The sequence below is a fragment of the Cervus canadensis genome, chromosome 6 (assembly GCF_019320065.1).
Source record: "Cervus canadensis isolate Bull #8, Minnesota chromosome 6, ASM1932006v1, whole genome shotgun sequence".
Classification (NCBI taxonomy): Eukaryota; Metazoa; Chordata; class Mammalia; order Artiodactyla; family Cervidae; genus Cervus; species Cervus canadensis.
Window position 1 is genome coordinate 23,732,604 of NC_057391.1, and position 23,719 is coordinate 23,756,322.

Here is a 23,719-nt window from a genome sequence, read left to right on the forward strand (position 1 = left end):
GGAGGCCTGGCATGCTGCGATTCATGGGGTTGCAAAGAGTCGTCGGACATTACTGAGCGACTGAACTGAACTGAACTTAGTTGTGGTGCAGTTCCAGAGCCCACCTGCTCAGTTGTTGTGGTGTGTGGGCTTAAATGCTCTGGGCCACGTAGGATCTTAGTTACCTGATCAAGGACCGAATCCCCATCCCTTTCATTGCAAGGTGAATCTATTAACCACTGGACCACCAGGGAAGTCCCTGGAGATGTGAGTTTTCACAACTATGATGTGATCAATGTAGTAATGGTTCAAACCTTTGACCTTCCCCATTACCATAGGATTTCCTTCGAGGCTCAGTGGTAAAGAATTCGTCTATAATGCAGGAGATGCTGGTTCAATCCCTGGATGGGGAATATCTCCTGGAGAAGGAAATGGCTATGCATTCCAGAATTCTTCCAGAATTCATAGGATTCCCCGGGAATCCTATGGACAGAGGAGCCTGTCCATGAGTAGTCCATTCGGTTGCAGAAAAGTCGAACACCACTTAGCGACTAAAGAACAACAATCAAGACCCTAAGTGGGCAAGAGTCTGTTTGGAAGCCCCCTTTACCTCAACAGATGGTACTAGTGGAGAACCTGAGAAAGAGTTCTAGTAGTCTACTAAGCACTGGAAATTTCTTGCTTCCTAAGGGCTTTTTTTTTACTTTATAGTAGTAAGACAAATTTTCCAAAAGAGTTTTGGGAAATTCTTCTCCTTACTTTGGAGAGAAATGACAATGTTTTCAATTTTGAAATAGATGAAACTTTGACCTACTCTTCCATCCCCTCCTCCATAAATTGAATTCTTTCTGTGAGGCTGGACTCTGTGTGGTACAGGACACTGGCCTCTAACCCAGGTATTGAGGAACCAGGGTATTGAGGAACCAGGTATTGAAGAACCAAGTCCATTTCAGGGCATGTACGCAGCAGGGGAGGCCACCATGGGGAATACTGTGACCATGATAGTCATTCATAAGATGGCAAAAATAGTGATGCATAGTTGTAGTTTATTAACTACACTCTAAATAAGATATCCAGGTATCTGTTGATGAAATTAGGTAACACCAAACTCATAGATTAATTAGCATATTTTACAAAGACTGTCTGTTAACTTAATCTTGTATTTACTTGAAGTGAAGTGAAGTGAAGTGGCTCAGTTGTGTCCGACTCTTTGCAACCCATGGACCGTAGCCTACCAGGCTCCTCCGTCCATGAGATTTTCCAGGCAAGAGTACCAGAGTAGGTTGCCATTTCCTTCTTGAAACTATATCAAATTGAAGAATAAAGGATAAGCTTGGAATTTTTCTATGACCTCCCTAAGACCTCAGAGTTGCCAGGCATCAGTTGATAAAGGAAAACATTAAAGAGAAAATAATGTAGTAATCAATTTTTTAATCTTTTTATGAAATAACCATGAGAATATCCTGGGAGTGTTCCATTCAAAGCAATATCAAATTTCTTCCTGCTTAAGGGAAGAGGTGGCTACCCTGAATGGGTTTTGTTATTTATGCAGGATTTCAAGTGTGTGCGTGTGTGTGTGAGAGAGAGGGAAAGAAAATGTAATTAATCTATTGGTATTTAGTCCCAAGGGGCTTCCCAGGTGGTGCAGTGTAAAGAATCTGCTGCCAATGCAGGAGACACAAGAGATGTGGGTTCAATTCCTGGATTGGGAAGATCCCCTGGAGGAGGAAATGGCAACCCACTCCAGTATTCTTGCCTGGAAAATTCCATGGACAAAGGAACCTGGTGGGCTATAGTTCACGGGATCCCAAAGAGTGGGATATGACTGGATGACTAACACACACACACACACCCCTTCACAGAAAGGTAAAGTCCACACCCTGAATGCCTGAAAAGGAACTGAGTGATAAGGAAAGAGGCATTGTTCTACCATCCAACCCTCTCAGATGAACAGCAAAAATGCAGAAAGATCAATAGACCAAGAATCAGTGGGAAGACTTTGATTCTTACTGATTTGAGAGACTTTTTATTTATGAAGCATATTGTGAAGCAGAAAAGATCAGCAGCTCATTTTCTGGATTCTTATCAATGAATGTTGCCGCAGTCTAAGGGGAAAATGCAAAGAAAGATGAGCAGAGCCAGCTCTGGGCTACTATCTTGAAGGGATAAAGGACTCATCAAAGTGGACAGGCCAGCCATTTTCACAGCCGATAACAATGACTCTGGAGGATTTTGTGGCTCTGTACTTGCATGGAGGCCGGGAGGAACCTCCACTGTGCTTGCAGGTGGTGACTTGGAATGCAGACCTGCTTATTCTGAGATTGCCTCCATAAGGCTCTCCATTCCTGTCTTCACAGATGGCCTTGATGTCATTCTTGTTGCCATGAATAAAGGTGTTGGTGTCTTTGCAAGGTCTGGTCAGGCCTCGATTTTGCATGATGTTATTACAGTATTTGTCATCCCGGCCCTTTGGTTTGGCATCGTAGTGCTGGGTCAGGAAGTGTCTGTATCTGTAGTCATCTTGATCCAGGGCCAGTGGGGTCAGACCCAGACCCAGCATGAAGACCAAAAACAGGGGGCTCAGGACCACGACCATCTCTTCCAACAAAGGCTCCTGCCAAGGGCAAAAAGAGATGCAGTAGGGCACAGAACAGCATTGCCAAACTAGGCTAGAAGGACAGGGATTTGTTTTATGGTGGGGTGCCATGAATCATGGAGAAGGAAATGGCAATCCACTCCAGTGCTCTTGCCTGGAAAATCCCATAGACGGAGGAGCCTGGTAGGCTGCAGTCCATGGGGTCGCTAGGAGTTGGACACGACTGAGCGACTTCACTTTCACTTTTCACTTTCATGCATTGGAGAAGGAAATGGCAACCGACTCCAGTGTTCTTGCCTGGAGAGTCCCAGGGACGGGGGAGCCTGGTGGGCTGCCGTCTATGGGGTCGCACAGAGTCGGACACGACTGAAGCAACGTAGCAGTAGCCATGAATCAGGTACCCTCTGTCACTAGGTATATCTTTTTCTTTTCCTTTCCTCAGTAGTCTCATCTGTCTCATCAATCGATTTCTATGGAAAGTCAATTTAAAAGTTTCCTGAACACAACTTCCAAATGCAAACACTCTTTCCTATCCCTGAAGATCACTGAAAATTTACATTTCTATCAGTGGTACCATTAAAAAATCCATTCACACTCTTTAATTCATTTATTAACTGGGTACCAAACACCATGCTAGGTCCTAGAACATAAAGACCATTAAGACATACCAAGTGTCTCCCTAATACAGGGTGCAGCACCCATAGGGGGATCAGCCACGGGGAAGGCATCAGAGCACCGATGTACAAAGAGGAAACAAAAAGATATACACTGAGAGCTATGAAGATGAGGGACTTTCAGGGAACCTTGAGCCCAGGGAAGGGCGACCAGAGAGGATTGCTGAAGGTGGATTCCAGGGCAAGTCAATCCATCAGTTGACTGTGAGGAGGGCAGGGGGAGCAGTTTCACCAGGAGGTGCATGGAAGCAGAAGTAGCAGAACTAATTCCCCAAGAAGTAAGTGTTTCATGGCCAAATGTGGAATTATTACTATTTAGGAAGAAGAGGGACAAGTGTGGAAGAATCTGTGTCGTACTTGGGAGTGGGTCTGGGGTCAGCTCTTACAGAGAACTGGAGGAAGAGGAATTCAAGCTTACTCTTGACAGCTTCTTGCACTGGGAACAGTTTGGATTATTCTCAGAGAATATTTTCCAGTTTCCCTGAAGGCCTATGTGGACAGTTACACAACAGGCAAATGGTATTATCATGTGGTTAAACAAATAAACAACAAAACACTTCAGACCTTTTCATTAAATAAAAGGTTTTATAATTTGCTGTATTGATTTCTTAACATCTTCCTCAAAAGAAGAGAGAGCTGCCATCATCACTCAGGAGCACTCAACTAAAACTGTAAAGCTCACACACCCCAGGAATGGTGTGTCACAGTGCTCAGCACAGCCAGAGAGTAAATATTGTGCTTCTTGCTGGGATATGATTTTAACTCAATGACAGATAATTTAAAATAGAATTAGACCAACATGATTTATAACAAAATAGAAAACAAGCTTCTTATGAGCCACTAAGATTTTATTTCTTCTGGAAGTTGAGAATTGGAGCATTGCAAGATACTTATTGTTTGTAGCAGGTAGTTTCTGACTATATCATCAGTTCTTTGGAGGAAAATTGAAAGAATAGGGCCTTTTTAAAAAACCACCATGGTCCTACTTCACTTTTTACCAAATAAATGTGAATGTCCTCATGTCTAACAATAAAAAGAACTTTTCAACGTTAATTGGAAACTGATTTTTATAACTTGGTTTTTCAAATTGTTTTCCAATGAGTAACTCATCCAATTTATAATTGGCTATGATTTCTCATCAGTCATCACACATGCTGAGAAATTCTTAGACTGGGATAAAATCTTATCTTCAATTTACTTTTAAATGTACTATAATCTTTATGAATCCTAAACTTAAACATAAGTTGTATCAGTTCAGTTCAGTTCAGTCTCTCAGTCGTGTCTGACTCTTTGCGACCCCATGAATCACAGCACACCAGGTAATGTCATGGATATTAAATTACTAATTTTTATATTGTGCTTTTCTTGTTGTAAGTCAATAAACATATTTTCATATTAAATATTTTTGTAGCCCTTAAAGAGGCCACGAGTTGTAGCACTAAACCTGTAGTGATGCTAAACAATCCTGGGAGTACAACTGTGAATCTAGAAAGACAAAAGGATTCGGGGTTCTGCTGCTTACATGGGAAGGCATGTCATAGAGTGAGCTTTCTAATCAGCATCTGACATTGATCTGCCTTGCCTGTTTTATTGCTGTTCAGTCGCTCAGTCGTCGCCAACTCTTTGCGACTCCATGGACTACAGCATGCCAGGCTTCCCCGTCCTTTACCATCTCCTGGAGCTTGCTCAAATTCATGTCCATTGAGTTGGTGATGCCATCCAACTATCTCGTCTTCTGTTATCTCCTTCTCCTCCTGCCTTCAATCTCCTTGCAGTCCAAGGGACTCTCAAGAGTCTTCTCCAACACCACAGTTCAAAAGCATCAATTCATCAGCGCTCAGCCTTCTTTATGGTCCCGAGCTCACATCCATACATGACTGCCGGAAAAACCATAGCTTTGACTATACAGACCTTTTCCAGCAATGTGATATCTTTTGCTTTTTAATCTGCTGTCTAGGTTTGTCATAGCTTTTCTTCTAAGGAGCAACTGTGTTTTAATTTTATGGCTGCGGTCACCATGCACAGTGATTTTGGAGCCCAAGTAATAAAGTCTGTCACTGTTTCCATTTTTTCCCCATCTATTTGCCATGAAGGGTGGGACCAGATGCCATGATCTTAGTTTTTTGAATGTTCAGTTTTAAGCCAGTTTTTTCACTCCTTTTTCACCTTCATCAAGAGATATTTTAGTTCCTCTTCGCTTTCTGCCATTAAAGTGGTATCATCTGCATATCTGAGGTTGTTGATATTTCTCCCAGCAATCTTGATTTTAGCTTGTGCTTCCTGCAGCCCAGCAAGTCACATGATGCACTCTGCATATAAGTTAAATAAGCAGAGTGTCAATATACAGCCTTGACATACTCCTTTCCCGATTTTGAACCAGTCCATTGTTCCACGTCTGTTTCTGACTGTTGCTTCTTGACCTGCATACAGGTTTCTCAGGAGGCAGGTAAGGTGGTCTGGTATTCCCATCTCTTTAAGAATTTTCCAGTTTGTTGAGATCCACACAGTCAAAGGCTTTAGTGTAGTCAATGAAGCAAAAGTAGATGTTTTTCTGGAATTTCCTTGCTTTTTCTATGATCCAATGGATGCTGACAATTTGATCTCTGGTTTCTCTGCCTTTTCTAAATCCAGCTTGTGCATCTGGAAGTCCTCAATTCATGTACTGTTGAAGGCTAGCTTGAAAGATTCTGATCATTACCTTGCTGGCATGTGAAATGAGCCCAATTGTACAGTAGTTTGAACATTCTCTGGAACTGCCCTTCTTTGAGATTGGAATGAAAACTGACATTTTCCTGTCCTGTGGCCACTGCTGAGTTTTCCAAATTTGCTGGCATAATGAGTGCAGTACTTTAACAATGTCATCTTTTAGGATTTGAAGTAGCTCAGCTGGAATTCCATCACATCCACTAGCTTTGTTCATAGTGATGCTTCCTAAGGCCCACTTGACTTCACATTCCAGGATGTTTGGCTCTAGGTGAGTGCTCACTCCATCGTGGTTATCTGGGTCATGAAGCCCTTTTTTGTATAGTTCTGTATATTCTTGCCACCTCTTATTAATCTCTTCCGCTTCTGTTAGGTCCACACCATTTCTGTCCTTTATTGCGCCCGTCTTTGCATGAAATGCTCCCTTGGTATCTCTAATTTTCTTGAAGAGATCTCTAGTCTTTTCCATTCTATTGTTTTCCTCTACTCCTTTGCATTGTTCACTCAGAAAATGAACAATTTCTTATCTTTCCTTGCTATTCTTTGGAACTCTGCATTCAGATGGGCATCTCTTTCCTTTTCTCCTTTGCCTTTCGCTTCTCTTCTTTTCCCAGCAATTTGTAAGACCTCCTCAGACAACCATTTTGCCTTCTTGCATTTCTTTTTCTTTGGGATGGTTTTGGTCATTACTTCCTGTGAAATGTTATGAATCTCTGTCCATAGTTCTTCAGGCACTCTGTCTACCAGATCTCATCCTTTGAATCTATTTGTCACTTCCACTGTATAATCATAAGGGATTTAAGTTTCCTCTGTTCATAGTTCTTCAGGCACTCTGTCTACCAGATGTAATCCTCTGTCTACCAGATGTAATCCTTTGAATCTATTTGTCACTTCTATTGCATAATCATAAGGGATTTGATTTAACCTTACATTGTACTTTTCAGTCTGCTGGATGTGTTTTCTCTATTTTTTTGAAAAAGTTTTCCAGCAATCGCTGAAAGATAAATTTAACATCCCAACCTTCACAGAAAGGAAAAGTTTGCCCCCTGTTACCTGAGATGGAAATGACTGATAAGGAAAAAGACATTGCTCTCCCATCCAACCCTCTCAGGGGGAAGCTGAATAGAGAAAATGGGGGGAAGATCAATAGACCAAGGATCAGTGAGAAGACTGATTCTTGCTGATTTCAGAGACTTTTTATTTATGAAGCATCTTGTAAAGCATAAAAGAAAAGATCAGCAGCTCATGTTCTGGATTCTTAGCAATGCATGTTGCCATAATGCAAGGGGGAAATGCAAGGAAGGAAGAGCAGAGCCAGCTCTGGACTACGGTCTTGGAGGGATAAAGTTCTCCTCAAGGTGGACAGGAAAGCCACCTCGACAGCGAATAACAATGATTCTGTTTGCTTTGAAGGCTCTGTACCGGCATGGAGGCCGGGTGGACCCTCCTTTATGCTTGCAGGTCGTGACCTGGAAGGGAGACCTGCTTCTTCTAAGACCGTCTCTGTAAGGTTCTCCATTCCTATCATCACAGATGGCCCTGATGTCATCACTGTTGCCATGAACAAAGGTGTTGGTGTCTTTGCAGGGTCTAGTCATGTTTCGTCTCTCCATCATGGTGTTACAGTATCTATCATTGCGGCCTGCTGGGCTAGGATCATAGTGCTTCCTTAAAAATCCCATGTACCCATCATTTTGAGCCAGGGTTTGTGGGGTCAGGCCCAGATCCAGCATGAAAACCAAAAACAGGGGGCTCAATACCATGACCATGTCTTCCAACAAAGGCTCCTGCAAAGGGCAAAAGGAGATTAAGTAGGGCACAGAACAGCATTGCCAAATTAGGCTAAAAGGGCAAGGACTTTTCTCTCTGACAAGGTATCATGAGTCAGGTATCCTTCATCACTACTTAGTGATGTTCTTTTCCTTTTCTCGAAAAGGAAAAGTTTCATCTGTTTTGTCTATTGATTCCTTTGAAAAATCAATTTAAAAGTCTCCTGAACACAACTCCAGCCTCAGCTGATCTTTCCTATCCCTGAGGATCACTGAAAATGTACCTTTCTATCAGTTGTAACATTACAAAATCCATTCACACTCTTTAATTCAGTTATTAGCTAATTTAATAACAAACTCTATACAAGTCCCTACTGGGTACCAGGCACCATGCTAGGTCCTGGAAGATAAAGGCCATTAAGACATACCAAGTGCCTCCGTGATACGGGATGTGGCACCCATGGGGAAGAGATGGGAGCACCAGGCTACTGAGATGAGACAGTAAGATAGATGCTGAAAGCTATGAAGAAGAGGGACTTCTATGGAACCTTGAATCCCAGGGAAGGGGCGACCAGAGGATTGTTGAAGACAGATCCCAGGCACTCAAGTCAATCCATCAGTTGACTGTGAGGACAGCAGTTACACCCTGAGGTGCTGAGGTGAAGGGAAGCAGACCTAATTCCCCAAGAAATAGGTGGTTCATGGCCAAAGGTGGAATTGTTATATAAACTACCATACAGTTGTGCTCATTTCACATTCTAGCAAGTTATGCTCAAAATCTTTCAAGCTAGGCTTCAGCAATATGTGATCCTAGAACTTCCAGATGTACAAGCTGGGTTTCAAAGAAGCAGATGAACCAGAGATCATAACACTCTAATGACAGAAAGTGAAGAGGAACTAAAGAGCTTCTTATTGAGCCTGAAAAAGCTAGCTTAAAACTCAATGTTAAAACGACTAGGATCATGGCATCTGGTCTCATCACTTTATGGCAAAGAGAAGGGTAAAACGTGGAAGTAAGTGACAGATTTTAATTTTCTTGAACTCCAAAATCACTGCAGATGGTGACTGCAGCCATGAACTTAAAAGACACTTGCTTCATCCTCTAGCTCTTACAGAGGGCTGGAGGAAGAGGAACTCAAGCTTATTCTTAGGAGCTTCTTTCACTGGGAACAAATAGGATGATCCTCAGAGGATATTTTTCAGTTTCCCTGAATACATACCTACACTGATACACAATAGGCAAATGGCATTACCATGTGGTAAAACAAGCAAACAAAACACCTTAGATCTTTTCATCAAATCAAAGGTGTTATAATTTTCTTATTGATTTTTAATATCTTCTTCAAAAGAAGAAAGCTTCTATCATCTCTCAAGAGCAGTCAACTCAAACTGTAAAACTCAAACATTTTAGGAATGGTGTGTCACAGACACTCAACACATCCAGAGAGCAAATACTATGTTTCTTCCTGGGACACAGTTTAACTCAATGACAGACATTTTAAAATAGAATTAAATAGGCATAGAATATAATAAAATAGATAACAAATATCTTAAAGTCACTAAGGTTTTATGTCTTCTGAAACTTGAGAACTGAAAGGTATTTGTTGTTTGTAGCAGGTAGTCTCTGCTATACCTTCAGTTCTTTGGGAAAAACTGTGACAAATTTTTGTAAACCACCATGGTTCTACTCCACATCTCACAAAATAGATGTGAATGCCCTCACATCCAACAATAAAAATACCTTTCCACAGTAAATTAGAAACTGATTTTTATAACTTTTGTTTTTCAAATTGTTTTCCTATGAGTAACTCATTCGTTTTATAATTGGCTATGATTTCTTGCCATGAAGAGATGGGACCAGATGCCATGATCTTAGTTTTCTGAATGCTGAGCTTTACACCAACATTTTTACTCTCCTCTATCACTTTCTTCATCAAGAGGCTTTTTAGTTCCTCTTCACTTTCTGCCATAAGGGTGGTATCATCTGCATATCTGCAGTTATTGATATTTCTCCCGGCAATCTTGATTCCAGCTTGTGCTTCTTCCAGCCCAGTGTTTCTCATGATGTACTCTGCATATAAGTTAAATAAGCAGGGTGACAATACATAGCCTTGGCGTACTCCTTTTCCATTTTGACACAAGTCTGTTGGTCCATGTCCAGTTCTAACTGTTGCTTCCTGACCTGCATATAGATTTCTCAAGAGGCAGGTCAGGTGGTCTGGTATTCCCATTTCTTGAAGAATTTTCCACAGTTTATTGTGAGCCACACAGTCAAAGGCTTTGACATAGTCAATAAAGCAGAAATAGATGTTTTTCTGGAACTCTCTTGCTTTTTTGATGATCCAGTGGATGTTGGCAATTTGATCTCTGGTTCCTCTGCCTTTTCTAAAACCAGCTTGAACGTCTGGAAGTTCACTGTTCACATATTGCTGAAGCCTGGCTTGTAGAATTTTGAGCATTACTTTACTAGCGTGTGAGATGAGTGCAATTGTGTGGTAGTTTGAGCATTCTTTGGGATTGGAATGAAAACTGACCTTTTCCAGTCCTGTGGTCACTGCTGAGCTTTCCAAATTTGCTGGCATATTGCATGCAGCACTTTCACAGCATCATTGTTCAGGATTTGAAATAGCTCAACTGGAATTCCATCACCTCCACTAGCTTTGTTCATAGTGATGCTTTCTAAGGCCCACTTGACTTCACATTCCAGGATGTCTGGCTCTAGGTGAGTGATCACACCATCGTGATTATCTGGGTTGTGAAGATCTTTTTTGTACAGTTCTTCTGTGTATTCTTTCCACCTCTTCTTAATATCTTCTGCTTCTGTTAGGTCCATACCAATGTTCCCTTGGTAACTCTAATTTTCTTGAAGAGATGTCTAGTCTTTCCCATTCTGTTGTTTTCCTCTATTTCTTTCCATTGATTGCTGAGGAAGGCTTTCTTATCTCTCCTTGCTATTCTTTGGAACTCTGCAACCAAATGGGAATATCTTTCCCTTTCTCCTTTGCTTTTCGCTTCTCTTCATTTCACAGCTATTTGTAAGGCCTCCTCAGACAACCATTTTGCCTTTTTGCATTTCTTTTCCATGGGAATGGTCTTGATCCCTGTCTCCTGTACAATGTCACGAACCTCCATCCATAGTTCATCAAGCACTCTATCAGATCTAGTCCCTTAAATCTATTTCTTACTTCCACTGTATAGTCATAAGGGATTTGATTTAGGTCATACCTGAATGGTCTAGTGGTTTTCCCTACTTTCTTCAATTTAGGTCTGAATATGGCAATAAGGAGTTCATGATCTGAGCCACAGTCAGCTCCTGGTCTTGTTTTTGCTGACTGTATAGAGCTTCTCCATCTTTGGCTGCAAAGAATATAATCAGTCTGATTTCGGTATTGACCATCTGGTGATGTCCATGTGTAGAGTCTTCTCTTGTGTTGTTGGAAGAGGGTGTTTGCTATGACCAGTGCGTTCTCTTGGCAAAATTCTATTAGTCTTTGCCCTGCTTCATTCTGTACTCCAAGGCTACATTTGTCTGTTACTCCAGGTGTTTCTTGACTTCCTACTTTTGCATTCCAGTCCCCTATAATGAAAAGGACATCTTTTTGGGGTGTTAGTTCTAAAAGGTCTTGTAGGTCTTCATAGAACTGTTCAACTTCAGCTTCTTCAGCATTACTGGTTGCGGCATAGGTTTGGATTACCATGATATTGAATGGTTTGCCTTGGAAACAAACAGAGATCATTCTGTCATTTTGAGATTGCATCCAAGTACTGCATTTTGGACTCTTTTGTTGACCATAATGGCTACTCCATCTCTTCTAAGGGATTCCTGCCCACAGTAGTAGATATAATGGTCATCTGAGCTAAATTCACCCATTCCAGTCCATTTTAGTTCGCTGATTCCTAGAATGTCGATGTTCACTCTTGCCATCTCCTGTTTGACCACTTCCAATTTGTCTTGATTCATGGACCTAACATTCCAGGTTCCTATGCAATATTGCTCTTTACAGCATCGGACCTTGCTTCTGTCACCAGTCACATCCACAACTGGGTATTGTTTCTGCTTCGGCTCCATCCCTTCATTCTTTCTGGAGTTATTTCTCCACTGATCTCCAGTAGCATATTGGGCACATACCGACCTGGGGAGTTCCTCTTTCAGTATCCTATCACTTTGCCTTTTCATACTGTTCATGGGGTTCTCAAGGCAAGAATACTGAAGTGGTTTTCCATTCCCTTCTCTAGTGGACCACATTCTGTCAGACCTCTCCACCATGACCCAACCGTCTTGAGTGGCCCCACATGGCATGGCTTAGTTTCATTGAGTTAGACAAGACCGTGGTCCGTGCGATCACTTCATGGCAAATAGATGGGGAAACAGTAGAGAAACAGTGTCAGACTTTATTTTTTTGGATTCCAAAATCACTGCAGATGGTGATTGCAGCCATGAAATTAAAAGACGTTTACTCCTTGGAAGGAAAGTTATGACCAAACTAGACAGCATATTAAAAAGCATAGACATTACTTTGCCAACAAAGGTCCGTCTAGTCAAGGCTATGGTTTTTCCAGTGGTCATGTGTGGATGTGAGAGTTGGACTATGAAGAAAGCTGAGCACTGAAAAATTGATGCTTTTGAACTGTGGTGTTGGAGAAGACTCTTGAGAGTCCCTTGGACTGCAAGGAGATCCAACCAGTCCATCCTGAAGGAGATAAGTCCTAGGTATTCATTGGAAGGACTGATGTTGAAGCTGAAACTCCAGTACTTTGGCCACCTGCTGCAAAGAACTGACTCATATGAAAAGACCCTGATGCTGGGAGGGATTGGGGGCAGGAGGAGAAGGGGACGACAGAGGATGAAATGGCTGGATGGCATCACCGACTCGATGGACATGAGTTTGAGTAAACTCCGGGAGTTGGTGATGGACAGGGAGGCCTGGTGAGCTGTGATTCATGGGGTCGCAGAGAGTCAGACACGACTGAGCAACTGAACTGAACTGAACTGATGATTTCTTGGCAATTATCACAGATGCTGAGAAATTTTTAAATGGGACAAAGATTTGACCTTCAATTTATTTTTAACTGTACTATAATCTTTATGAATTCTAAATTTAAAAACAAACAGTATAGAGTCATAGATATTAAATTATTTTTATATTGTGCTTTTCTTATGTGTAAATCAATAAACATATTTTCATGTTAAATATTTTCATAGCCCTTAAAGAGACCACCAATTGTAACACTAAGCCTGTAGTGATGCTAAACAGTCCTGGGAGCACAACTGTGACTCTAGAAAGACAAAAGGATTCAGGGTTCCGCTGGTTACATAGGGAGGCATGTGACAGGTTGAACGAAATGATCTCTCTTTCTAACCAGCATCTGGCATTGATCTACCTTATCTGTTTTATCTTATCTATAGACAAATTTGGTATACTACCAAAGAATTACCAAATTGTACCCTAAGATTCTTTGGTCATTCCTCAACACTGAAAGAAAGAAATAGTCACTGAAATGGTTTCCATTAGGCACGTAAGAGTATCATTTGTAATAGAATCAGCAAAAGTATTTTGGGGAGGTTAGCAAGAAAGTGGTAGATGACTAGGTGAGTCACGCCTAAAAGAATAACAAGCCGTCCTACAGGGCCACTGCTCCAGCATAGCCGCTGGGCTGCCACGCTCCCCACGCGCCAAGCTCTTTACATGGTGCTTTCAGTCTCCTGGGTGTGTTTTCTTTTTCTTTTTTTAAAATTTTTATTAGTTGGAGGCTAATTGCTTTACAATATTGTAGTGGTTTTTGCCATACATTGACATGAATCAGCCATGGATTTGTGTTTTCTTTTTCTACTTTTTTGGAAGACACTTTTCTTGAATTGTAATCAGTTAAGTCCCCTGCTCTGCAATGGACAAATATCGCCTTTTAACGTCAAAAGCAGTTGTAGAATGGCAGGCTGTCAAGGGTGGAAGTATCCTTAATGGTCACACTGTGAACAGAGGCCAGAATCCCAGAGTTCAAAAATCTAGCAGAACCTGAGCTGGTCGTACCCAAAAGAGTCATTAGGTGGCAGTGGTGGATAGGAATGTTGTCTCCCTCGCTTGGAGGAAATGGTGGGTCCTTCTAGGAGTCAGTATTGTACAGGGGATACTGCGGATCACAGAAGAGGGTGTGAGCTGGCAGGCCTGGCCACAGTCTCTGTCCAAACACTCTATGCCTTAGATATTAAGACCAAGGACACCTCACTAGATACGAGTGTCAAAGCAAAAGTCACAAAGCTCAGGATATCACAAATAAAGATTTAGTTGTTATCAGGTTTCATGCTTGCCATTCCCAAACCGTTGTTCATGGGATCTTAAGCAAACAATTACCTATTTACTTATAAATGTTTCTTGCATCCCCACTCAGTCACTCAGTGGTTACCAACTCTCTGTGACCGTATGGACTGCAGCCCACCAGGATCTTCTGTCCGCAGCATTATTCCGGAAAGAATACTGGAGTAGGTTGCCATGCCCTCCTCCAGGATAAGTGTTTCCTACTAGCACATAATCTACAACAGGACAGAGAGCATATTATTCACCTTGAATTATACTACATGCCTCACAGCAGACCCACAATATATATATTTTTAATGACTGTTTTCATTTTCCTCTCCAAACCTAAATTTGCTTATCTATAAAATGAGAGTTGCTCACTGTAAAAGTTTGAAATTCCATGGTTCTCATTAAAGCATCAGGGAACCTTTCTAGTTTCATAGCAAATGTCCAGTGACCATGGAATTGTAAAGATAAGTTTATATGGATTTAGTTGGTGGCACAGCCACCAGCTGAAAGAAAGAGATGATAGGATGATGTGAGCCCAGTCTCACTGGTATGTATCATCCTTTAAGGATCAGGGTGTAAGCCCAGCCCTCTTCACCTCTAGTTAAGGCGTTGAGCCTACCTCAGGGCTTGGCACCCTAAAAAGGTATTTGTTTGTTGGGAGGTTGAAGGCCTTCATGTTCCAGTCTGGGGAGGTAAAGGAATATCTTTATTTCTGATCTACAAAATTTGCAAAATTCAGCCTGTAACAACTCAGCTGAAGTTTGCTTAGACTTATTGTAATTTTGACTCCCTGAGACATCCAGAAACCAAATCCCAGCAAACACACTATGGCCACCTCTATCTAACATCTGCTCCCCCACTTCACACATTGTTTTCAATTCTCACATGTTTGCAATTCTAAACTTCTGGAAATGAGAGGTAAAATGGAATTGGGAAAAAACAAGTAAGAGACAGAAGGTTTGTAGTACAGAAGTGAATCTGCCTAGGCAAATGGTGCAGAGCCTCACATTTGGTCAAGGCTAGTCAGACTCATTTACACAGATCCTTCTGGACCCAAGCACATATTTGGCAGTGGAATTTATTTCAAATGTTCTTTAGATTTTTATCCTGTGTCCCAAACTAATCCCTTGGTCTTTATAAAAATTAACATTCTTGTCCTCTCTGACAGGCAATATTTTGTATTCAAGGGAGCCATCAAACTTCATGTACCAGAGAATTACCCCAACCTTTGATGATGAGTAATTATGGTCAGTGCACCTTCTTTTGATCTTGGGGTGTGTTCCACTTCGCTTTCAAAGAGCACCCAAAACTTTCTTTCTTCCTTTTTTGCTATACCACACAGCTTGTGGGATCCTAGTTCCCTGACAAAGAATTGAACCCATGCCTTTGGCAGTGAAAGCATAGCATAGTCCTGCTTGGATTGCTAGGGAACTCCTCCAAAATTTTCTTGAAGAAGTTAGCCGGGAGGTTTACAAGTAAACAGAGATTGGACTTCCCTGGTGATGCAGTGGCCAAAGCTCTACACTCCCATGCATGGGGCCAGGGCTTGATCCCAGGTCAGGGAACTAGATCCCTCCCGCCACAACTAAGAGTGCCAGCACCACAACTAAAGATCCTGTATGCTGCAACAAGGATTGAAGATCCCTGTGCCACAATTAACACCTGGTGCAGGCAAATAAATAAATAGATATTTAAGAAAAGGAAAACTAAGAGCTAAAAATATACTTTCTGTTTCTTTTCTTGTTCAGTGTCATACAAAACCTATACTGGGGAGGTGGGGGTGAGGTGGGGCTCCAGATACCCTTCAGCAAACAGCTTTCCCCAGGCTTTGGGGATTTTACTACAATTTAGAAATCTGTTCTAACCCTCTACTTGCTCCCAGGGGCACTAATTTGCCTTTATCTACATAAAGGATATCCACCAAAGAAATCTGTTTTCATTTTAAACTTTGGAACCTAATTCATTTTCTTCTGAATTCATGAGCTTGGGCCCAGAGGTTTTAAAATAGGGGAAAATAGTTTCATTAAAATGGATGGATGGCTATAGCATATAAACAAAAAACAAACAGACAAATAAATAAAACAATGGATTACCCAGATGGAAGAATCTTACAAAAATCTGGGAGTTTCCCTCCAACTGCAGAGGGGTTCAGCTATTTGTTCCTGGAGATGGGTTCCAGCCAAGTGAATCTGGAGGTCCCTCCTGGTTCTGATCACACAGTGATCTGATGAACAGGGTGGAGAGACCAGGTCTGAAAATTCCCAACCGTGACAGAAACACACAAACCAAGGACATTGCTCTTGAACAAACAATGAGAGTCGTTCTCCTCTTCCCTGGGCATGATTTGGTCAACTATTAACTCACCTTTGGATTAGAGATTTGTTCTAGGAGGCAAAGTTTGATAAATGTGGCCTTTTGTCCCCAAGTTGGCTTTTTCTGACACCCCTGGTTCTTACCCCTGCCCGAGACAGGACTGAGGTTTCACTGTTCCCATGCAATGGTCTGAATCCCAAAGATGTTGTTTCTTGGGCCAGCTCCAAGAACTGCCTTGTAGAAGCCTGCAGAGAAGACGGGGTCTCCCAGGAGGATGCAGCTCCACTGTACTTTCTCTTTACCCACAGAATTTGGTCTCATGAACAGGTGCTAAGTAGGTTTTATAGAATCGGGAAAGCACTTCCAGAGAAGGTTATGTGACAGCTGTTAGCACCCTGCACCTGACCTCAACCTCCCAGCTATTAACGTTTAGAAATATCCTTATCATATTCCTGGGCTTCTCTTTCCTTTCATCTTTACCTGTCCACAAATGACTGTGAGTGTCCAATCTTCCGCTGTAAAACTGACTAACTCCACCATCAATGCAACACTGCCTTGCATCCGCTCACAAAATGGCTATGTTGCCTGCATAGAAAGTGGACTCAAGGGCACCGGGATCACTTTCAGATCCTATGGTTTCAAATACCAGGTAGCAGCAGGAGGCCAGCTGTTTCACAGACCCCCAGCAACCACCTTCACTGGTGTTGGATCTAGGACACTGTTGTCTTCTTAAAAATTACCAACCTTCTCTCGTCATTCACCCACCTCCACATTTTTAGTCTCCCTGTATTTTAGGTGTCAGCTGAAGTCAGGCTGCCTATCAGTAAAACAAATGCATTTGAAATCATCATAATAATTATAACAATCAGTGTTACCTTTCATTCTATGAAGGGCTCATATTTATTTACATGACTACATTTAATCCTCACCAGGACTGTTTGAGGTGGGTATTATGTAAGTCAGTTTTTTGTGTGTGTGAGGAAACTCCAAAATCAAACAAAACCTTGACTGAAGCAATCTTTTTTTATTTTCCTCCTGCTAATAACTTTCTTGACCCATCTAGTTTCTGCCTATAAAACTCTTCCGTTGCTGAACTTCTCAGAGCACCTCTCTTATTTACTAGATGAGATGCTGCCCCTTTCATGAATCATTTATCAAAACCAATTAGGTCTTCAAATTTACTCAGTTGAATTTTGGTTTTTAACAGAGCAAAGAAAAATAGTGGGATGTGGGGCTTCTCCTGGCATCTAACAATGTGCCCACTCACTTTTCTTTTCTGAGCAAACACACTGTTTGAGAGGAGTACCTATATATATATTTTTTAATAATTACTTTATTTTAATAGGAGAACAATTACTTTACAGTATGATGGTTTTTGCCATACCTCGACATGAATGAGCCATGGGTGTACATGTGTCCCCCTAGCCTGAACCCCCCTCCCACCTCCCTCCACACCCCATCCCTCTGGGTTGTCCCAGAGCACTGGCTTTGAGTGCCCTGCTTCATGCATCGAACTTGCACTGGTCATCTATTTTACACATGGTACTATACATGTTTCAATGCTATTCTCTCAAATCATCCCACCCTCGCCTTCTCCCACAGAGTCCACAGTCTGTTCTTTACATCTGTGTCTCTTTTGCTGCCCCGTATGTAGGATCATTGTTACAGTCTTTCTAAATTCCATATATGTGTTAATATACAATATTCGTGTTTTTCTTTCTGACTTACTTCACTTTGTATAATAAGCTTAGTTTCACACACTTCATTAGAACTGACTCAAATTTGTTCCTTTTTATAGCTGAGTAGTATTCCATTGTGTATATGTACCACAACTTCCTTATCCATTCATCTGCTGATGCACATCTAGGTTGCTTCCATGTTCTAGCTATTGTAAATAGTAAGAGCACCTATTTTAAATTACCCACACATCATTCTTTAAACACACACTGAAGAACTGAGTTTTAAAAAATTATCGACCATTACAAACCACAAAGCTGGGTTTTGCTTTGAGATTCAATCTGAAGATCTTTTATCAGAGAGTTCAGGTTTATAAATATAAATAATGTGATCTTAAAACAAAGTTATCAACCAGTCACTTGTTAGGGAGAAGGCTGTCAGGCGCCTGCGACAGCCTTAGTGCCTTAGCAACCCTGGACCAGGAAGCAGCAGCCGACTCCCACTGTCCAAGGGGATCAAGACAAATTAATCAAGATGACCCCATCCTTCTCTGGTAAATCGCCTAAAAGCAACAGATCAGCCTCTGATTTTAGAGTCATGCAGTAGTGCTGCCGGGCAGCCTCCAGCCTCTGAACATAGCCAAGTCCTATCTCTTCCTCTTGGATGTTACCTGACAAACATTTGGAGATTACACAACCTATCCCTGGGCTTCCCAGGTGGTGCTAGTGGTAAAGAATCCATCTGCCAATGCAGGCAAGACATAAGGGGCCTGAGTTCAATCCCCAGGTTGGGAAGATCCCCTGGAGAAGGAAATGGCAATCCACTCCAGTATTCTTGCCTGGAGAATCCCGTGGACAGAGGAGCCTAGCAGGCTGCAGGCTCCAGTCCATAGGGTCGCACAGAGTTGGATGCAACATAGTAGCAGCAGCAATCCATCCATAGAACTGACAATGCCAAAAGCAAGTTGGTGAATAATGAGTGATTACTTTTATTCTAATTGTTTTTCTTTTCACCTTGGCACAATGAGTTGATGAAAATAGAAAATAAGATTTTGAAATAAAAAGAAAATTTTAATATCTCATTAAAATGCATCTAAATGCTTACTCGATATGCCAGCAAATTTGGAAAACTCAGCAGTGGCCACAGGACTGGAAAAGGTCAGTTTTTATTCCAATCGAAAAGAAAGGCAATGCCAAAGAATGTTCAAACTACAGTGCAATTGCACTCATCTCACAGGCTAGCAAAGTAATGCTCAAAATTCTCCAAGCCAGGCTTCAACAGTACATGAACCATGAACTTCCAGATGTTCAAGCTGGATTTGGAAAAGGCAGAGGAACCAGAGATCAAACTGCCAACATACATTCATTGGATCATCAAAAAGCAAGAGAATTCCAGAAAAACATCTACTTCTGCTTTATTGACTATGCCAAAGCTTTTGACTGTGTGGATCACAATAAACTGTGGAAAATCCTGAAAGAGATTGGAATACCTGACCACCTGACCTGCCTCCTGAGAACTGTGTTTGCGGGTCAAGAAGCAACAGTTAGAACTGGACATGGAACAACAGACTGGTTCCAAACTAGGAAAAGACTATGTCAAGGCTGTATATTGTCACCCTGCTTATTTAACTTCTATGCAGAGTACATCATGTGAAATGCCAGGCTTGATGAAGCACAAGCTGGAATCAAGATTGCTGGGAGAAATATCAATAACCTCAGATATCCAGATGATACCACCCTAACAGAAGAAAGTGGAGAGGAACTAAGGAATCTCTTGATGAAAGTGAAAGAGGAGGTGAAAAGTTGGCTGAAAACTCAACATTCAGAAAACTAAGATATGGTATCTAGTCCCACCACTTCATGGCAAATAGGTGGGGAAACAATGGAAACAGTGAGAGACTTTATTTTTTTGGGCTCCAAAATCACTGCAGATGGCAACTGCAGCCATGAAATTAAAAGATGCTTGCTGCTTGGAAGAAAAGCTATGACCAACCTAAACAGCATATTAAAAAGCAGAGACATTACTTTGCCGACAAAGGTCCATCTAGTCTAAGCTATGGTTTTTCCAGTAGTCATGTATGGATGTGAGAGTTGGACTATAAAGAAAGTTGAGCGCCAAAGAATTGATGCTTTTCAACTGTAGTGTTGGAGAAGATTCTTGAGGGTCCCTTGGACTGCAAAGACATCAAACCAGTCCATCCTAAAGGAAATCAGTCCTGAATATGCTTTGGAAGGACTGATGCTGAAGCTGAAACTCTAATGCTTTGGCTACCTGATGGGAAGAGCTGACTTATTGGAAAAGAACCTGAATCTGGGAAAGATTGAAAATAGGAGGAGAAGGGGATGACAGAGGATGAGATGGTTGGATGGCATCACCGACATGATGGACATGAGTTTGAGTAAGCTCCAGGAGTTGGTGATGGATAGGGAAGCCTGGTGTGCTGCAGTCCATGGGGTCACAAAGAGTCCGACACAGCTGAGCAACTGAACTGAAATGCTTACTCAAAATACCTACAATGAGAAGCTACAGTTAACTGTCCATATCCATAGGTTCCCCATCCTCAGATTCAACCAACTATGGACAGAAAATATTTGAAAAAAAATTCCAGAAAGTTCTAAAAAGAAAAATTTTAAGTTCACTGTGTCCCAGCAACTGTTTACATAGTATTTACATTGTATTAAGTATTATGAGTAATCTAGAGATCATTTAAAGTATAGGGAGGATACGTGCAGATTATATATTAGCACAAATACTATGTCATTTTATATAAGGGGCTTGAGCATCGGGTTTAGGACCCTTGGCAAGTCCTGGAACTAATTCCTGTTGAATACCGAAGGACTTCCCATAATCTGTGATTAAAGAATGCTATATCTTTTTGTCAATAACTTCAATAGATGGGAAGCACCATGGTGGCTCAGACGGCAAAGCGTCTGCCTGCAATGCAGGAGACCCAGTTCAATCCCTGTGTTGGCAAGATTCCCCTGGAGAAGGAAATGGCAATCCACTCCAGTACTCTTGCCTGGAAAATCCCATGGATGGGGGAGCCTGGTAGGCTACAGTCCATGGGGTCGCATGGAGTCGGACACGACTAAGTGACTTCACTTACCTTACCTTCAATAGATGGGAAGCAATTGCATTGCCAATTGAAAAAAATGCTCATATATTTAAAAAGTGTTCTGACAGCTTGAACTTAAAGCCATCCCCTATATTTTGAAATGTTTTTCACTCTCTCCTTCAAGCCAACAGTTTCCCTGCACAAGGACACAGGAAGCATGGGTTCTTCTATGGACTTGGTGCTAGTATATCTTTCCTTTTATACAGAGTACATATGTTTAGTTCTGTCCTCAAGGGTAATTATAAAAGTAGGTGATGGAGGGAAGAGATTAGTCTACAAATTCCTTCATAACAAAAAATTTTAGGTCTGTAAGTGTGAAACTTATTTAGTAACGGAAGTCAATGGTTAAAGGAGGATGAAACCGACATGGAAATAAGGATCACTCTTCTACCTCCAGGAAGTAGAAAACACTATTGACTGAGGGAGAAGGGGGACAAAGTTCTACTGGCCTACCTATATTTTCAAGTAAAAACAAACATTAACCATCCAGTTTTCAGCAGACTCTGGCTTCTGTGCCCATTTGCTCTTTCCCAACTGGAGAAGGAAATGGCAACCCACTCCAGTGTTCTTGCCTGGAGAATCCCAGGGACAGAGAGTCTGGTGGGCTGCCGTCTATGGGGTCGCACAGAGTCGGACACAACGGCAGCGACTTAGCAGCAGCAGCGGCTCTTTGCCAGGTATTTCAGTGTGTTCTGAGAATAGCTGTTTACAGAGATTGTTTGCTCAAATACAGATTCAATAAAAACTAAAGAGGGGTTTCACCAGCCTGCTGTGGTCCACTTTCTCAGTCATCTAATTTATGAATCATGCTGGCAAATGCTTCTAACAGTAACTGGGTAAACCTCTTAGCTTTGACTGCTTATACACTCACATCTGCTCTTTAAACAATAGCCAGAGTCATTCCTCTTTTTCTAGAATGATTTTCCCAAGCCAAACTAATTTGACTCAAAAGAGGATGTTGAGGGTGGGGAGTCAGCTATGGAAGGTTACCAGGAAAAGCAAAATAAACAATCGAGGGTGGTTATGCAAACTTGTCTTTGCCTTCTCCAGTTGGCAAGTTTGTAGAGATTTGGTCATCATCTTCTGGGTACAGCAAGGGAGACATCCTCACAAATGGAGGTTTCCCTTATAAATGTAAATGCTTCTTGTTACAAAAAGTTAACTCCTTCCAGGTTTTCAGGATTTTCTCCTTGTCTGCTGTTTTTTAGAAAACAACCAAGTTAAAATAATATGCCAAAGAGACATTTTGGGGTGGCAAATTCTGCTCCCCTATAGCTCACTTGAGATTTCCCCAGGCCCCCAAACACTGTTGAAAATCGCTTTTACTGTCCTTCCTAAATAAGCCTGTGTCGTTATCATTTGATGTGCTGTCACAGAGTAAGAAAGTTGAGGATCCCAAGGTTCCACTAAGAAAGCTTAGAGAGGAGGTTGTTGGTGAAGTATCTCAAAGAATTTCACAACTCAGGCTGAAGGTGGGTTAAGGGGGAGAAGACAGAGGAGAAAAGGAAAACATGAGTTCCCAAATGTCAGTTATGGTTGCAAAAACTTGACAAGTTATGGTTCATAAATCTGGCGATCATCCTGTTTTCCTGAGGAAGTGTAGCCTTCCTCGGATTTCCCTTCCGTTCACCAATTCTGCGGTCACGCTTAGAGCCTATGTTCTAGACAACAGGCATTTCATGCTGGCAGCTCTACTCAGCTGCAGAAAAAAAGCAGCGGAGTAGGAATGTGGGCTAGAGGAGGGCATGGCAACCCACTCTAGTATTCTTGGCTGGAGAATCCCCATGGTCAGAGGAGCGGGGTGGGTCACAGTCCATGGGGTCGCAGAGTGGGACACGATGGAGAGACTGTGCACAAGAATGTGGGATCCCTAACTGGAGAAGAACGGAACTTTTACCTTGCTTTCCATTCCTCAGCCCCTCCAGTCTAGTCCCGCAAACGCCTCCCCGCAGAACTCCATACTGTCTCTGCTGAAAAGGGACTGCCTCGCCCAAACTCCCAGATAAAGCTACCAAAAAAAGGAGGAGTAGAGGGGGAGATGAAGGAGCGGGAGTGTGAACCTACCTCGGCCTCGGAACAAGTCTGCAGAAATGGGCAAGACGGTGGAAAAGAAGATTTTCTCACCCGCTTCTTCCTTGTAACGACGACGTCGAGTCGGGAGAAGTGCAAAGATACAGAGAGGTGGAGAAGGGTCGGGGTGCGAGGCTTTTTGTAGTTGGGACGGCGCCCCACTTCTCCTAGGAGGCGCTTCCCGTCAGGACCCGCCTCCAAAGCAGGCGTCAGAGCAACCCCCGTTCTAGGCGGAACAGGAGGGTTTCTGCCTGGGCTGAGACTGAGCTTGGAGGTCCGAGCCTCACTGGCCAAGAGGACGCGGCCTGAGGGGGCCGGCAGACTGCAGGACCCTTACTCCAGGGAATAAGGCTGCCTCTCCCAGGCGTCTGCTGGCGAGAGTCCAGTAAGCCAGGCAGTTTGGCCCGCACACATAACCAGCTCCAGCTACCTTAAGTTCGATCAGTGTACATCTTTTGTAAAACAGTTCGGAACGCCGGGAAATTTGCACAGAACAGAGCTTTTTTCAGCTATTAGCAAAG

The 23,719-nt window shown here is 42.2% G+C and overlaps 3 protein-coding genes across 5 annotated transcripts in view; all 3 read right to left on the reverse strand.

Annotated features, from left to right (window-relative positions):
• Nucleotides 1-23,377, reverse strand: part of RNASE4 (ribonuclease A family member 4) — a 29,977-nt gene extending 6,600 nt beyond the window's left edge. The window contains exon 1 of one of the 2 annotated variants that reach the window (XM_043471331.1): nt 23,253-23,377. The gene's annotated coding sequence lies outside the window, so the exon portion shown is untranslated. Of the gene's footprint in view, nt 1-23,192 lie in introns of both variants that reach the window. The other variant, XM_043471330.1, reaches the window with a different exon arrangement.
• Nucleotides 1,983-23,376, reverse strand: LOC122443309 (angiogenin-1-like). Of its 2 annotated transcripts, none has more exons than XM_043471333.1 (2): nt 23,253-23,376; nt 1,983-2,593 (listed from the first exon to the last, which is right to left on the reverse strand). In XM_043471333.1, exon 2 carries the CDS (start codon nt 2,573-2,575, stop codon nt 2,132-2,134), a length of 444 nt encoding a protein of 147 aa, XP_043327268.1. In that variant the 5' UTR covers nt 2,576-2,593; nt 23,253-23,376; the 3' UTR covers nt 1,983-2,131. The 2 variants fall into 2 exon arrangements, with proteins under 2 accessions (XP_043327268.1, XP_043327267.1); XM_043471332.1 differs by having other exon boundaries at nt 23,193-23,321.
• LOC122443310 (angiogenin-2) lies at nt 7,130-16,237 on the reverse strand. The gene is made up of 3 exons (XM_043471334.1): nt 16,117-16,237; nt 14,072-14,250; nt 7,130-7,739 (listed from the first exon to the last, which is right to left on the reverse strand). The coding sequence occupies exon 3, from the start codon at nt 7,719-7,721 to the stop codon at nt 7,278-7,280; it is 444 nt and encodes a 147-aa protein (XP_043327269.1). The 5' UTR covers nt 7,722-7,739; nt 14,072-14,250; nt 16,117-16,237; the 3' UTR covers nt 7,130-7,277.
• Nucleotides 23,378-23,719: the final 342 nt, after the last annotated feature.

Excerpts from the sequence above, each read along its gene's own strand:
- LOC122443309 (XM_043471333.1), bottom strand. The coding sequence starts at position 2,575 with ATGGTCGTGGTCCTGAGCCCCCTGTTTTTGGTCTTCATGCTGGGTCTG.
- LOC122443310 (XM_043471334.1), bottom strand. The coding sequence starts at position 7,721 with ATGGTCATGGTATTGAGCCCCCTGTTTTTGGTTTTCATGCTGGATCTG.